Here is a 17,370-nt window from a genome sequence, read left to right on the forward strand (position 1 = left end):
GGTAACTGTTTTTTATCCCTTGAACTCTAAGGAAGGATTTTACGAAGATTAAGATTAGAACACTGTATTTAAAAAAAAGTAACCTAAAAAGGTAGACTAAGCAAAAAATTACAGTCAAAGTCTGTTATATAGACGAAAGGATAGCTCACGTCATCGGTCGTAAAAACCGATAGTCGTAAAAACCGATAACGTTGTTATTAAGAACCTAATACAATAGAATTCAGCTGGGACCTTTGATTTTAGTCGATGTAACCGATATGTTGTTCTAATGTCGTTGTGAACGGTTTTGAATGTATATGGGAAAACGAAGCTTATTGGGACTGCTACTGTACAATGGGTATGAATTTATAACAAACAATCGCACACTTTAAATATTATATTTTTAAACTTAACAATTATTATTGATCACTAAAAGTTTAAAGTTTTATAAAGGTCGTTATATTATGTGATATCTTAGCCCAAAGATACCGGAAGGTACGCAGTGAATCTGCCATGTCAGTTTTTAATTGGTGAATTCCCTTCAATAATTATGTATTGTCTGCGGCTGCTTTCATAATTCGTAATGTCCATAATAATTATTAGTATGGCTGAGGGACTATAAATAGGTTTTGAGTTATTAATTTAATTAACAAAAACACAAGAGTAAGACGTTCTTATTATACCCGCTACTTCATTTGCGGGCATTTTAGTTTTTATAGTACCTAGACTAAACGGTTATATATTTAGGAATATTGCATATCTTATAAGTTACATTATGAATATATAAGATTATATGCACGCAAGCAATGTGACTGACATTGCGTTTTTAAATAGAACTTCACATAAAAAAGGGTTACAATAATAAACTAAGCACATTTTTATAACATACAAACCGACAATCTTTTTATTTATTATATAGAGAATCAGCATGTCGCGGCTCTGTAACATCAATATAAACAAAAAGCGGCGCACGCGCAGCCGCGTTTGTGCAGATAACGGCGAGGGTCCGAACGTACGTTCGCAAATGTCCGGTTTTTAAAGTATTGCGTTTATGTCAAGAAATTAGGTATGTAGTGTGTGTTTAGAATTATATATTGTGTTTTGTGCTGGTTGTGAAATCTAGGTATCTTTTTTCTTATTATTTATCTTGATCACTAGCAACACTAATATCAAACTGTTACTTGAAAGTTATTATCGGCGAATAGTTATAATAAATACAATTTATTTTAAGCTATAAATAATAATTAATTAATACTTAACTAAAATTAAATTTAATAGTTCGGTCCGGTGGCAGCATAAAAAATCAGGTCTAAAATAAATGTATAATTTCCACTTTTTAAATAAAGCGATTTCGCTGCAATAAATAATTTTCTTTTAATGTTGACAATTGACAATGATGTAAATTTATGCGTTATATAAAAAATTAAACAAGGCTCAGAAGTTTTGTTTACCTATCCTAAGTAATAACACCAAATCTGAATTTCTACGCAACACCACTGCATCGTAATATACGAGTATTTAGCTATTGATTTTGTTCCATTTGGAGTGTAGACTCTTAGGCCGAGTTAGGTTCGGACCTGATAGTTAAATCGTTGAACCCAGAGCTAGAGCTTTTTCGCCATCATAAGAACTGCAGTACACCAAAAGGCTGCTAGTATTAAAGGTGTTGAAACTATAATTTTGATATTCTAATTATTCATTTTTAATTAATGATATAAAATTATTATTATTACCTAGTAAGAATATTGAAAATACTGCATATATAAAAATTAATTTATTCATATTGTTTTTAATATATTTCTTTTAGCTTAGATACATAGAGTTAAAATTATGTTCAAATTTAGACAAGGTACCGCTACTTGAGCAAAATTTCATGGTTTCCAAGGAGGCAATGGCCAATGAGTCAATTTGAATTACGCGTTTCGAATCCTAACAAAATAATTTACTGTTATCGATACTTTCCACGTTTCTTGAATCACCAAATCCGAAAAGTAGGTTTTATTGAGAACTTTTTACAAAACATTTAAAAGCATGAGGGTAACTTGATTATTGAACTATTAATGTTTTTAGCTCTGCAATATATCATTGCAAAAAATATAAAAAAATATATACCGTTATTGCTTATCCCATCATTAGACTCTAGTGGTGTAAGTATATCTTATTAACAGCAATTATAGCAAGTAGGCCTAGGTTTTAATTATAAGGAATGGAACCTAGAAATGTTTGGGTTTTACCAATAAGCTATTAAGACTTGGCTTTATACTAACTACTATACATATGTACACTTGGGAGTGTATAATGCATATGTTAAGAAAATTCTAATAAATATATTTAATTAATGTCCAATTAGGTCTCAATATTCTATTATAATAATTTAAACAATGATTTAAATATATTGATAGTTTCGCATCGATCTTGCGTAATATTATATGAAGCTACCCTTTAACACCATAATTAACTTTATGTTTGTAAAGATGACTCATACGACATGATGGAAGTTTAGATCTAAGTAGTACCTAACCGCATCCGGTTATGTATTTACATAACTTAAAAATTTTGAAGATGAAAAAATATTAGATACTTATCAATACAGCTTTTTTTAAATAATCTGACTCGTCTTAAAACATAGTTGTCTGATTTATTATTATTTGATCAGTGACTAGCATCTTATTTTACTTAACTTAGCCTATCCCTTCACATATTAAAACGCAAGTTTGCAATTTACTAAAAACCAAATACAGAAATGGCTAAAACAATTATATCACTGAAGTCATTCCTTGTATTTATCATACAGCCAAATAGATAAATGAGATTCTTTGCGCTTGTTTTACAAACTAACAGACATTTTAGACATGACATAATTTCATTTTCAGATATTTCTTCCGAAATCAACTAAGAGTGAAATTGATGATGATTCGAGCGGCCGAAGTAAGTAAAAACATAAAATAAACACTTATATAGGGATAGACTTCGGAATTTCACACAATCGATTTTCATGTATTGCATATCTACTAAGTTACTAATATACATTATAGTATATTATTATTAGTATATGAGTATTAACTCATCGTACAGACACTGATAAAATAAATAAGGCTATTATTAATAAGGGTTATTATTTATTTTTAATTTATTATTAATAATAATTAGTCTTAATCGATACTTAGAGCTGCGTATGACTTCTGTACATCGTAATTCAATTCGTTTTGACCTATAAGAGTTCTCGCGTTTTGTATAAACTGAATTGATCCTTAGATTCTGGATCCGCTTTTGTTCATCTCCGATACACGTAATTTATGTAATTATTAACATAACACAATACTAATTTGTTCCTGATAGAAACAATGAATCAACGGAATTCTTCAAATTGTTTTGTATAATTGTTTATTATTTTGCAATAAATAATCTAATTATCTGTAGTATGTAGTTTCCAGAACAAAGTTATTCTAAATTAATCTTTGTCGCAAAGTATAGCATTAATTAAACAACTGTTGTGAAATACTGAAGTCATAGTTTTTTCCTTTAACTACAATGTACATTAACGATCTAGTAGCGCCCCCATATTATAACAAAAAGTTTTTATATTCTTTTGCAGAATACTAAAACTTTTTTTTATATGAGAAAAGTAAAAAGTTATTTCTTTAATGGTAAGCTGGAAAGCTGTCTTTTAATGGTATTAAGGGCAATCTTTTAAGATGGTTTACAGCATATCTACATAATCGTGTTCAATCGGTGGTTATAAATGGGTTTACTTCTTCTCAAATAGTAGTGACATCCGGCGTCCCCCAGGGCTCCATTCTTGGGCCGTTGCTCTTTTCCTTATATATTAATGACATATCCAAATGTTTCTTACACTGCAATTACTTGCTCTATGCAGACGATTTAAAGTTATACAGAAAGGTAGTTACACTTTCTGACGTGAAACTTATCCAGGAGGATCTCGATAGGCTTGATGACTACTGCCAAATAAACAAATTACTCTTGAAATATAGTAAGTGTCAGCATATCGTGTTTACAAGAAAAACACATAACACAATCACCGCCAACTTCACCCTTGGATACCATGCCCTCGAACGTGTGCGGTCTGTAAGGGATCTTGGTGTCCTTTTTGACTCCAAATTAACCCTAGATAAGCACATAGGCTTAATTATTAATAAAGCCTACCGCATGTTAGGTTTCATAACACGAGTCACCAGACCCTTCAAAGACAAAACCACATACATCCACCTTTATAAGACGCTCGTGCAATCCCAGTTGGAGTACGCCTGTCCCATCTGGAATCCGCATTACGCTATATATGTCGCACAACTGGAGGCTGTACAAAAGAAATTTTTACGCATTTTAAATTATCGGATGAATAGTGGTAGGGCTAATTACAAGGAACTTTTAAAAAAATATAAATTACCTTCTCTGAGTACTAGGCGTAATCTAATAGATTGTGTCACAGTGAGAAAAATATGCGTAAATGAAATAAGTTGTTCAGATCTTCTTGAACTCATACCATTTAATGTTCCTGCCAGGTCTCTACGCTTACATAGAACTTTTAATTTTCAGACTCCCAGAACCAACATTGGGTTCCGCGAGCCTCTTCACAGGATGTGTCTCTAGATTCAATTAAAAACATTGACCCTTTTTCGCACTCCACTACTGCTTTGTTTAAGAATAAAATAAAGCAGCCCTTAATGTCTTAACTCTCTACTATTATTATGTGTGTTGTTGTCATGTGTTATTTTTATGGTTGTATAAGTGTAACCTGTTGTGGATGCATCCAATGTGTTTGTATTGTGTTTTATTTTTGACTTTGTTTTTATTATAAGGATGTATCTGTCTGGTTTCCCAATAAATAAATAAATAGGGTTTTTAGTTTCTTTATCTAACGTTAACTTAGCATAGACATAGCGAGCAGGATAATGAAGTAATATAATGATGATATATAAGCAAGCAATTATTCATAATTATATAATACATTGCTTTTACTTGCATTGTTTTATAATTATAATTGACGACGAAGACAATCACATAATTATTAATTGTTATTTACAAAGAAAAATAAATACAATTCATAAAAATAGCAATTTAATTTTTAAATATATTTTAATTAAAATATTATTTTACAATGAATTGAACTGAAGTAGGAACTCTTTCTGTGAAATAAGTTTCAGATTATAAATGAATCACATTCAAAAACTGATGAAAGAGATCCCTTCAGGCATTATTACCAAGAGTTTATGATGATTTTCTATTTCCAGACATGTCCTTGCCCGCTGCAAGAGTTCGGACCATCCATGGCCGGGTCCTGTGGAAGCCAGATCATGCTATTTATGTCTATATTGGAGTCTTTTATCAAAGGTCGATGTGATCTCGTGGACCCCTGTAACAGAGTGGTTGAAAAGGAGCAGTATGATGATAGCTATGACTTCGTGGTTGTTGGGGGTGGAACAGCAGGTGCCATTGTTGCTGCTCGATTATCGGAAAATCCTCAGTGGAAGGTTATTGAATTTTAATTTTGTATTTGCAACATATACGGAAAAATAAAAAATAAAATAAAGAAACAAAGGTATAGTATAACGATACTAGCTGGTCATGAGCTTAGTTTATTTTAACGGTTGGTACACTGACAAAACAATGTCAATATTGGTCAAGGTTAAAAAGCAAGCAATTATCAATAAAATCATATCTAGACTCCATCTAGGGGTCACAATTTTAAACCAGGCATAAAAACGTATATAATGTATTTGAAAAGAATTCATGTTTTTATTCGCTCGTCACGTGAGACCCGCACCGCAAGCCTCCCTGACCCAGTAAAAAGCGTGATATTGTCATAAATTTAAATTATAGGTTTGGGTTGATGTATAATATTCTATATCCAGTTTGTACATTTATATTTTCATGTAAAAAGTGAAACTTTTTACCATACCAATACATTAGAAACAGTCGCATTTTAGCTTTTGTTTATTAAGCCAAAGGTTTAGGAATTTTATTTTATTTCAAAAGGCACACTAACATACAAACATTTACAGAAAACACGTGACATACAAAAACAAGATACATGTATGTGCATCAATAACAAGCGTGCACAACATTTATAGGGAAACATTACAATGAAAAAGAGAAAATAACTTCAACATTGATCGTAAAAAAACACAAACTAGTTTTTTTTTTAAATGTGCAATTTAAAAAGATTAAAACACTATAATAAAAATAATGTTGGGGATAGATAGACAGATAGTTTCTATGGTCTCAAAATTCTCAATTAAATAATCTACCTTCCTCTTAAATGTGCCTATTTTAAAATGATTACACGTAATACTATTATTAATTGTGCCCATGGTCAGAATTATCAAGCCGTAACGTCCTATTAATGTGAGAAATTTATATATGTGTTTAATGCGCTATATTCTTATAATAGTTTTATTATATTTTCAAGGTACTTCTCATAGAAGCAGGCGGCGAGGAACCACCTCCGTCCTCAGTGCCGGCGTGGGTGACTGCATTTTGGAATAAAAACGAAACTGACTGGAACTTCAAAACAGAACCTCAAGAAAAAGCCTGCCTCGCTAATGGAGGACGCTGTTCTTGGCATAGAGGGAAAATGCTAGGTATAGAAAATTTATTATTATGTGTGTATAGTTGTTCTAACGCTAATAAAACTAAATTATATTTTTAAACGTATTATAAACCTGACATGGTTTTGTAATCTTATATGTAGGTATATTTTTCTAATTATTGTAATTTACAAATAAATAAAACCTCTTTACTAGAACCTAATAATCAACACCCTAGGTTCCAGGGTCTATTATTAGTATTATTAGTATTATTATTATTAGATTCCCTTAGGCTGTAACTTATGCAAAATATGTGAAGAACGGCACGGGTGTCATTCGTGAAAATAACGGACTTATTAAAAAACATTCTTACATTTATAACTGAAAAGTAAATATTTTTTAACAAGATATTGACGTGTTCTGTGCTAAATTAAAAGTGTTTTAACTATAGAGTATAGAATGTATATTGTCATAGATTAATATTCAATTATTTATTATAATCATTTTCCATTTATCCATTTTATATCATTACTAGCTGACCCGGCAAACGTTGTTTTTTTTTATTTTTTTAATGCCAAAATGCCTGCCAAAAAATTAAAGTTTATAATTAACAAAAAAAACATAAGGGATTATTGTAGAGGGGTGAAAATTTAGGGTTGCATGTATTTTTGTATGGTGTATCGTTAACAAATAAAAATGAAAAATTTTGTCTAAAAATAAATAAAAAAATTTAGGGGTGGACCACCCTTAACATTTAAGGGGATGAAAAATAGATGTTGTTCGATTCTCAGACCTACCCAATACGCACACAAAATTTCATGAGAATCGGTCGAGCCGTTTCGGAGGAGTTCGGTTACTAACCCCGTGACACAAGAATTTTATATATTAGAAGATGTGCGTTACTTACAATATTATTTTCATTTTGAATTTACCTATTAATTACCAATATACCTATCTATTTAGGAAAATATTGTAACTAAGACAACAAATCCCTATCATTTCAGTATTAATAAATGTATTTAATTTTTTATACTGCTCTTGTTTTAGTAAGTTAGCCACAATATATATCTGTGTAAGCATTTGAAGCTAATAAAACCCAAATATATTTATAATCATTATGTAACCATTATATAAATGTAAATTCATCATTTAATTAAAATATTAACTATTATATATATAAGCTTATATATTTTTTTGTATTCTAGTTGATAAAAAAACATATAGTCTATTGTTTAATTCGTTCCAGGTGGAAGTTCCGTGATCAACGGCATGATGTATATGAGAGGTCACGCAGCGGACTATGACGGATGGGCAGTGAATGGGGCACCTGGTTGGTCATGGTTTGAAGTAATGCCTTACTTCCTGAGGAGCGAAGACAATAAGGAGATAAACGAGGGTGTCTCTGGACAGTATCATAATACTGGAGGTCCTATCCCTGTTCAAAGAGTATGTAATAAATCTCGTAACTCTCCTATAAAATACATCAAAATAGTTTACTATATTTTTTCCTGTTAACTTCACCTACTAAAGGTAAAAAGTAATAGAGTTCGCCGAGGTAATATGGTATTGGCGATTTTCAAGAGGCATTAGCGATGAGCCAGTTATTTTAGTAAAAAACGGTATTTTAGTGCTTTTATCGTGATGAACACTCTTAAAATAGTCAATCATGAGACATGGAGTGAGTGCGTATACATATTTTACATTATTATTAACATTAACATTCATTTGTGATGGCAATTCCTGGATCTAGTATCCACAGTTTCTTCTATTAATATCTCCCATAGTTTGACCATAATTATTGTGATATATTAAGTCCCGGGATTTAACATTTCATTAGGCAAACGATATATTAATTGAAAGCAGTGTTGGCCTAGTGGTTTCAGCGCGCGACTCTCATCCCTGAGGCCGTAACTTCTATCCCCGGCTGTGTACCAATGGGAACGCATCTAACTCGCTCGTACGGTGAAAGAAAACTTCGTGAGGCAACCGGCATGTCTAAAGATTCAAATCAATGACATGTGACAGACAGAAGCCGATAACCTATAATTTTCCTATAATCTCATAACCTATTCAAAGATAGTTTTACTTCTAAAAAGAGGCCATCCTATATGTTAGGGAATCGAGTTGCCAAGAAATGATCGCTTAGTAGCGAAGGCATTATGTATTTTTTTTTTCATTGTTTTTGTATTCTGTGCCATAAAAATACATGTAAAGTATGGGATGTAATGATTGTTCTAGATACATATTAGACTCAGTATCTAAGTGAACGACTTTAATCGTTCGGCGGTTATACTTTCCATTTCATAGGTTAAAAATTTAAAGATTTAGAATGTTTGTGTCAATGTTAAATTACCATATTTTGCCATAAAATTCGCCAATGATGGGTATTTTTAGACATATCGAAAGCGGAACCAATATCAAGTTTCATACAGGTATTCGATTCGATTAAGTGAAAGCGGGACCGGTTCGATTTAACATAAATCCTTATTACAGGAAAATAAAATAAGGTATTAATGAATTTCTTGGCATACATTCACGTGACATTACGGTTATAGATTTAACGTACGTGTCCTTGAAATTTTGTTTGCCCTCATAGCAATTCAATAATGCATTTGACGATATTAGATACGTTTGATTATTATAGATAAATCAATTTTTCCCGGGCCTAAATTTCGTTTTATTAACATCTACTTTGTTAAAATATGTACTAAAGTTTAGAGATAAAAATCTCTTTATATACGTCTTATTCATTTAACTATTAACATATGTATTATTAACACATTATAACAATTATTAACAATAACAATGTTTAAAAATTTAACAGTTCCGATATGCGCCACGCTTCGCTCACGATGTCATATCAGCGGCTATCGAACTGGGATTCACTCCTACCAGCGATCTTAATGGAGAGACAACAACGGGCTTTACAATAGCACAGGCATTTAATGAGTAAGGAAAACCTAAATATATTCCATTTTTTTTCAATTTCAAAAATTCTATATTCAACAACAATTAATAGTGCTACATGTCCAGTGTACATTATTTCCTGGAATGTAACAAAATTATAACTAAACACGTTTTTTTTAAAAGCCGTATTGCTCTTTTTAAAAACTTATAAGAAAAAACAGATAAAAACTAAAGTTATAATTTTTCGAAGTTTAACATTAATAATGAGGTAAACTGGAAACTATGCAATCTTTAGATGTGATTTGCATTTTTGACATGCTAAATATATTGAATATGACGATTTTATCACTAAACCATGGCAACCAATGTTGATACCATAAGTAAAAGAATTGAGGACAATAAATATTATAAGAAAAATTGTAAAGCTAACAATTATTTAGTATATTTACCTCGTTGTTAGCAAACATAAATCATAAAAACAGGAAGTAATGTTTTTTCTCACTGCATTCTGCAGTTCGCATTTTGCTTAGTGATCTTTCGTAACTCCTAACGTTCTACTTTAACGTAGAATACATTCGAATATCATACGAATTGGTCCATCAGCCTACTTGAAACTGTTCTTTTTTCACTCAATTTGTGATAAGCCACTAATGAAACGGTAATTGGTCTAGTAAAATGTATTTGTTGTTACAACAAATACAACGATGTATTAAAATACATAGTTGCTATATATTATCTTTTCTTTTTTTACCTATATTTCTTTACTGTTTTTTTTCAGTGGCGGTACGAGATTTAGCACAGCGCGTGCATATCTTCGTCCAGCTTCTCACCGAGAAAATTTAGACGTAATACTCAACGCTTTAGGGACACGGGTCATTATAGATCCCCGTACTAAGACTGTTACTGGTGTTGAATATGTCAAGAACGGCGAGACCAAAACGGTCGGGGTCACTAAAGAGGTACGGGTCTCGTTCGTAAAAATAAATAATGTTTAAAGAACTTTATTTCTCATTGCAAAAAAAATATTTTATTTACATGAGAAACTTAATATTAATATGTATATATACGAGCGAGATACGGGTCGCCATAAGCCGTCTTAGTTTCAGTCAACTGTGTTGATTCTAATAATTAGACATTTGAACTTAAATTTGTAAGGCCCACGCCATTAATCGTATTAACTTTAGTATTATGTGATACGATTTATAAATAACATTTATTTTCAGGCTATTCTATCTGGCGGTACAATGGTGTCTCCACAAACTCTGCTTCTTTCGGGTGTAGGACCTAAAGAGACTTTAGACAAATTTAATATCCCGGTAATCAAAGATCTACCAGGTGTAGGGCAGAACCTTCACAATCACGTAGGAGTGACACTTGACTTCACCCTTGAGAAGGAGCCAGACCTTCCAGAGCTGAATTGGGAGAGTGCCATGGAATATATGTTGGAGAGGAGAGGCCCTTTATCAGGGACAGGAATGTCTCAGGTATGTTGATAACATTGCAAGTTTGTATTATAGTCGTCTAATCTTTATTTCTCTTAAAACTATAGAAATATATTATGTGCTACAAAATTCCAAACTCCCTCAATTTGAATCTTTTTAGGTTTTTTTTATTAAGAGTAAGTCAAAGATAGCGTAGACGCAATAATTCATAAAAGGGTTGCGACTCTGATATTAATATATGAATACCACATAATCAAGACACCTCAACTGATGACTTTGGACAACTCAAGTCCACTGTGTCAGAACTATCTGATCGCCTAAATAATTTGGAGCAACATATGCGCGAGAACAACTTGGAGATGCAAGGTGTACCTGAGCACCATAATGAAAATTTACCTAATCTTCTTAAACAATGTTCTCGTGTAATAGGTCATGATTTGAAGGAAGATGCAATAGTAAAGTGCACTAGAGTCGCTAAGTTGAATAAAGAAAGCAAGCTACCTCGTAGTATAATTGTCAAGTTTAGATGCGTGGAAGATCGTGATAGCTTTTACTCTGCTGTATATAGATATAATAAATCCAACTCTAGTGACAAATTAAATACATCTTTACTAGGAATCGCGGGTGATAAGAAACCAGTGTATGTGAGTGAACATTTGTCGCCTTTCAACAAATCTTTACATGCCGCGGCTCGTAAAAGGGCGAAAGAACTTGGATATAAATTTACATGGGTAAAAAGTGGACGTATATACGTTCGAAAAACTATTGATTCTAAGTATATATTGATTAAGAATAACAAAAGCCTTGCTCTAATAAGTTAATACTATCAGTGCATATTCAAGTACCCATAACGGGTAAAAATAAATACTAATTAATAGCTAAAATGTCTCTCTCAATCTACTATCAGAACATAAGAGGTATGAAGAGCAAGACTGTTGATATTTATAATAGTGTATTGTGTAATAACTTTGATATAATATGTTTATGCGAGACTTGGCTAGATGCCGATGTATTTTCATCTGAACTGTTCGATGACAGATATTGTGTGGTACGTAGAGATCGTGATCCTGGATTTTGTCGACGGTATGGTAAGGATCATGGAGGTGGTGTACTAATTGCTTATTCTAAGAAACTCAAAATTTTGTTGAGAGATGACTGGCAGTCTGACTGTGTTGAGGACTTGTGGGTACAAGTCACATTGAATGGCGATTTTACTATGAATCTATGTATTGCATATCTGCCTGGATATTTATCGTCAAATGCAGCTTGCGATTTTATTCAGAAATGTGGTCGCATAGTTGGTGACATGTCTGATCACAGGACTTGTATATTGGGTGATTTTAATCTTGGTAATGTTCTCTGGTCAACTGAAACTGGCTGTCCTCTGAACAATTGCTGTGAAAAGTCAAAAGCTTTGTGTGACCTATTCGATGTTACTATGTTGCGACAGCTAAATTTCAATAAAAACTATAAGGGTCGAATACTAGATCTAGTTATAACTGACTGTCCAGACTTATTTACAATTTTACCGACTTTACACATGAGTCGTCTAGATGAGAACCATCCGACATTTGAACTAATACTTCAAACCACTCCTTCTACATTGATTCAGCACACATTGCTTAAAAAACTATGTTTTCGTAAAACTGACTATGAAAGCTGCAGAAAGGATATATTGAAAATTGATTGGGCTGAATATTCATTTAATATGGGATGTGACGAATTTGTTCTGTTATTTTACAACAATATACATTCAATCATAGAAAAATATACTCCTAAGTCTAATGGTCCAAACAATAAATATCCGCAATGGTATTCCAAAAATTTAATTAAATTGCTTACATCTAAAAACAAAGCTCATATTAGATATAAGCGATTTGGTAACCCAAGGGACTATGACGAGTTCTCTATGCTCAGAACTAGAACTAAAGAAGTTATTAAGAGGTGCTTCAGAACATATATAGAACGAATTGAAGAGGATGTTAAACTCAACATAAAAGCTTTTTGGCGCTACACAAAATCTAAACGTATCACCAATAATATTCCTGGTCGAATGTGTTATCAAGACAAAGTTGGTACTACGGGTGAAGATATTGTAAACCTGTTTGCTAGTCATTTCTCATCAATTTACTCTTCTAATACCACAAATAATTACTTTCCTAGCTTTCCGTCATCAAACTTCTCTATTGGTAATTTACAGATAACTAGAGAGGAATTGTTAAAAAAGTTACAAAGTGTCGATCTCTCTAAGGGTGCTGGCTTTGACGGGATTCCACCTATTTTTGTTCGTTTTTGCGCTACTGCTCTTGTTACACCGTTATTGATTATATTTGAGAAATCTTTGCACGAGGGAGTATTTCCTAGCCTATGGAAGATAGCCAAAGTTACACCAGTGTATAAATCTGGAGACAAAGGTGATGTTTTGAATTATAGACCTATCTGTATTCTAGACTTATTTGCTAAGATATTCGAGGGTTTCATCTATACCCATATGTATAACCATCTCAAACATATATTGAGCCCACGACAGCATGGATTTGTTACTGGAAGGTCAACCAACTCTAATCTTTTATGCTATTCTACTTATTTATGTTCATCATTTAATGATAAAAAGCAGGTGGACGCTATATATACCGATTTTTCAAAAGCTTTTGATAGAGTGGACCATTTTGCATTGCTTGTGAAGGCTCAGCATGTGGGGATTCATGGGAACTTATATAGATGGTTAAGTTCTTACCTTTTGAACCGTACCCAACTGGTTGCTCTGAGTGGTTACGAATCTGTGCCTTTTTTAGCAACATCGGGCGTGCCCCAGGGATCGAAGCTGGGTCCTTTACTCTTTTTGTTATTTGTGAATGACTTGCTTAGCAAAATAAGCAGTGAATGTTTGGCATATGCAGATGACATTAAAGTCTTCAGACGTATATCCGATGAAAGAGATTGTGAGACCTTACAATTGGATATTAATACTATCTCTGCTTGGTGCGATGAAAACTTTATGGTTCTGAATATTGAGAAGTGCCGAGTTATAACGTTTACAAAAAGTAGGAACCCTATCCAGTATAAATATAATGTTAAGGGTATTCTAGTTGATAGAGTTGAGGTGATTCGTGACTTGGGAGTGCTATTTGACTCTGCTATGTCTTTTAGACCTCATTACAATGATATATGTAGTAGAGCTAACCGGTTGCTATCGTTTATCCTTAGAACTGCTAAACCATTCAGGCGAGCCGACTCCTTGATTATCTTATACAGCTCTCTCGTGAGAACCATAGTTGAGTATTGTTCGGCGGTATGGACCCCGATATACCAAACTCATATAGATAGATTGGAGGCTATACAAAGGCGGTTTGTCAGAGCATTGTGCTATAAGTATGGTCTTAGGCGAAAAATAAACCAATATGACCAGCGTCTTGCCCACTTTCAAATGGTTAGTCTTGAAAGGAGGAGGTGGGTGAGCGACCTATGCACTTTGCATAAAATAGCAAATGGCTCATCTGACACCTGCCTTTTGGAGAGGCTGGAGATCAAGGTGCCGACGCGTTCTGTGCGCATCCAGGAATTATTTGTTATACCTATGACTGATAACAATGTTTCCCAGAATGCTCCGCTCGTAAGAATGTGCAAATATTATAATGCTGTGTGTGCTGAGGTTGATATTTTTCACAATAATATTTGTAAATTTAAAAAGATAGTTCATAGTAAATACTTGTAACCTTAATTACTAATTTAATTGATTAATGTATATGTATATACATGTGTGTGTGTGTATGTATATATATATATTTTCCTTTATTTTTTATTTTTTTGTCATTCGGTTTGATATGTGTATGTTGTTTAGTTGATATTTAGTGTAAATGCTGTGTACAGATATAACTGGAAGTCAGATTTTTAAATGTTGTTTAGTATGTAATAATTTTATGTATGTAGTCAGTCTGTTTTCTGTTTTTGTACCTTAATGTGAAAATAAAATAAATAAATAACCTGTTAGTGTTTAAATATAATGACTATTTTTACAGTTGACTGGGATGATAAATTCCCGGTTTGCGCCAGCAGGTGGACGGCACCCTGACATACAGTATTTCTTTGGAGGCTACTACGCAGCTTGTGGTGATGGGTCTTTCGGACCAGACGACTTGGAGAATGCTAATAAGAGAAGAATAACGTTAGTAATAAAAACTTTTTTTTTTAATTTTGAAAACCCATCACACTGGGTCTGTTTTATTGAATATCTTAACATTCTTTTTAACCAAACCGAAAACAATTATGGTTTCGTCAGGGATGGAACTGATTCTAAGTTACATGTACACAGATATTTAACAATTAAGATTTTGGTAAGCAAAATATTAATTGTTAAATATCTGTGTACATATTATACGGAGGTATTGATTTTTTTAGTATATCCGCCATTGCCCTACAACCAAAAAGCCGTGGTTTCTTAACACTGCGTTCAGGAGACCCGTTCGACTACCCAGTGTTTCAACCTAACTATTTTCAAGATGATCACGATTTGGCAGTCTTGGTTGAGGCTGCAAGAACTGCGTACCGCTTGGCTAATACTACAGTAAGTAAAATTCGACGTTTATTATAAATTGCAAATAGTAAGATATAGTTAAAATTCTTTTCGCTATGCTGATTAAAAATAAAAAGATCGACTCTATCAAAAACCTCCGCATTATGTGATGATGTGATAATTATGTAGAAATTAAGTAACATTTAGAAATTTTCGTACCTATTAAACTATCCCATCTGTTTTTAAACAGAATTAGAACAAGCATTTATTAAAAATTGAGATGTGGTTTGCCCAAACTGATGTCTGAATCTGTGTGTTGTGTCTATCTAATAATCCATATTTCATTGAGAAACTTCCTCTATTGTAAGAATACTCATTAACTACTTTTATTTACTCATTAACTTATTGTAATTGGTTGTACAATTTCCAATATATTTTGAACCAGATACTTCGTGAAAAGTACGGCATGCATCCAACTGAGAACTATGGAAATCAGTGTCCCGGTGGTGGATTAAACCCCACGGACGAGTACTTCAAGTGCTTAGCACAACAACACACAGCGCCAGAGAATCATCAGGTCGGGACGTGCAAAATGGGCTCCAGCGACGATCCTATGGCTGTTGTTGACCCCACGTTGAAGGTGTATGGTATCGAAGGTGAGTGAACAGCAACATTTAAAATTGTTCCGATATTTTTCCTTGATCTAAATTACATTTAGAGAACCAAATGAGGGAAGTGCGTTAACATAAGAGTTCTTGTGTGTGAACTGTTATATCGATATTTTTAGTCAAGCCTTTGTCTGTACCGATTTTTTTTTTAAGTTCAAGTGAGCTGCACACTAATCTTAAAGGATTTTTTTGTCCAGGTCTCCGAGTGATCGACGCTTCAATAATGCCAACTGTGCCGTCAGCTAACACGGCAGCACCAGTTGTAATGGTTGCGGAACGCGGAGCTGAGTTTGTCGTCACTAGGCATCAAAGGTTCAAGAACAAATTTGGTAGCAATACACCAACCAAAAGCGCTACCAGTCATGACGATAGGTGAATAGTAAAACCTATATTATGACGTAACTATAAACAAGATTCTGAACAAATAATAATAATAAAATTCATCAATCCCTTTAATTTTTTAGACGCAAATCAAATAATTATGTCCCTCCGTTGGATTTACCACATGTATTATTTATAATTCACAAACCCTTGGATGCATATTAATATATTTTTTAACTATTCGTGTTTTAGCCCCGCTATTGACTAATGTAACAAATAACTTATTTTACAGATGGACATACTATAACACGAATAGAGGTAGCAAATGGAACAATAGAGATTGGGTGTTCAACAGGCAAAATACCCAAAAACCTCAGGACTGGTACAAGCTGAATAATGTTTATCCTACTAGGCAATCGCACAGATAATGCATGACGATAAATCTGTACATCGAATTAAATTATTTTATTTAAAACTTAGCTTATCGAAACGTACAAAAATATTTGCTGCTTTATATAGTCACGCCTCAATCAAATTTTATGAATAGTGTGATTGTAACGTCTTAGTGAAATATCAGTATTATACAAAATTTCTCGTTATTGGAATCTGAAATGTATTCAGTTTAAGATGTTTTACCTTTTTAATACATTAATTGCAGTATTTATAACAAAAGGTTTTTAGGGCCAATTACTATTAAGTAGTTTTATATTTTTTGCATAGAATAAGAAAAACTAAATTTGTTTACCAAATCTGCTGTCAAATTTATCGAAATGATTAATCGTAAACTATTGGATTCCGGATCGAAGGACCATGAGATTTTTAAATCAATGCAAATTTAGAAGTAGAAGTAAGTGAACTCAATTAACAGTATATATATATATATATATATATGTTACGCTAATCAATGTATAGCAATAATAAATGAATCAAGAAAGTGACCACTTTGATACACTCATAATTATTTTCACTATGGTCAGCCCAAATATAAAATGTTT

The 17,370-nt window shown here is 32.8% G+C and overlaps 1 protein-coding gene across 2 annotated transcripts; it reads left to right on the top strand.

Moving 5' to 3' along the window:
• The first annotated feature begins 942 nt into the window (after positions 1-942).
• On the top strand, positions 943-17,250 carry LOC111004378 (glucose dehydrogenase [FAD, quinone]). Of its 2 annotated transcripts, none has more exons than XM_022275384.2 (13): positions 943-1,045; positions 2,853-2,907; positions 5,229-5,468; positions 6,407-6,578; positions 7,771-7,970; positions 9,349-9,473; positions 10,210-10,390; positions 10,655-10,915; positions 14,893-15,038; positions 15,272-15,437; positions 15,832-16,042; positions 16,252-16,426; positions 16,668-17,250. In XM_022275384.2, exons 2-13 carry the CDS (start codon positions 2,887-2,889, stop codon positions 16,801-16,803), a joined length of 2,034 nt encoding a protein of 677 aa, XP_022131076.2. In that variant the 5' UTR covers positions 943-1,045; positions 2,853-2,886; the 3' UTR covers positions 16,804-17,250. The 2 variants fall into 2 exon arrangements, with proteins under 2 accessions (XP_022131076.2, XP_022131077.2); XM_022275385.2 differs by having other exon boundaries at positions 982-1,102.
• Positions 17,251-17,370: the final 120 nt, after the last annotated feature.

This window comes from Pieris rapae, chromosome 14 (assembly GCF_905147795.1).
Source record: "Pieris rapae chromosome 14, ilPieRapa1.1, whole genome shotgun sequence".
NCBI lineage: Eukaryota > Metazoa > Arthropoda > Insecta > Lepidoptera > Pieridae > Pieris > Pieris rapae.

Coding starts and splice junctions, on each gene's coding strand:
- LOC111004378 (XM_022275384.2), top strand. CDS start 2,887: ATGATGATTCGAGCGGCCGAA. Junction 2,908..5,228: donor TGATGATTCGAGCGGCCGAA/GTAAGTAAAAAC, acceptor TTCTATTTCCAG/ACATGTCCTTGCCCGCTGCA. Junction 16,043..16,251: donor GAAGGTGTATGGTATCGAAG/GTGAGTGAACAG, acceptor TTTTTTGTCCAG/GTCTCCGAGTGATCGACGCT.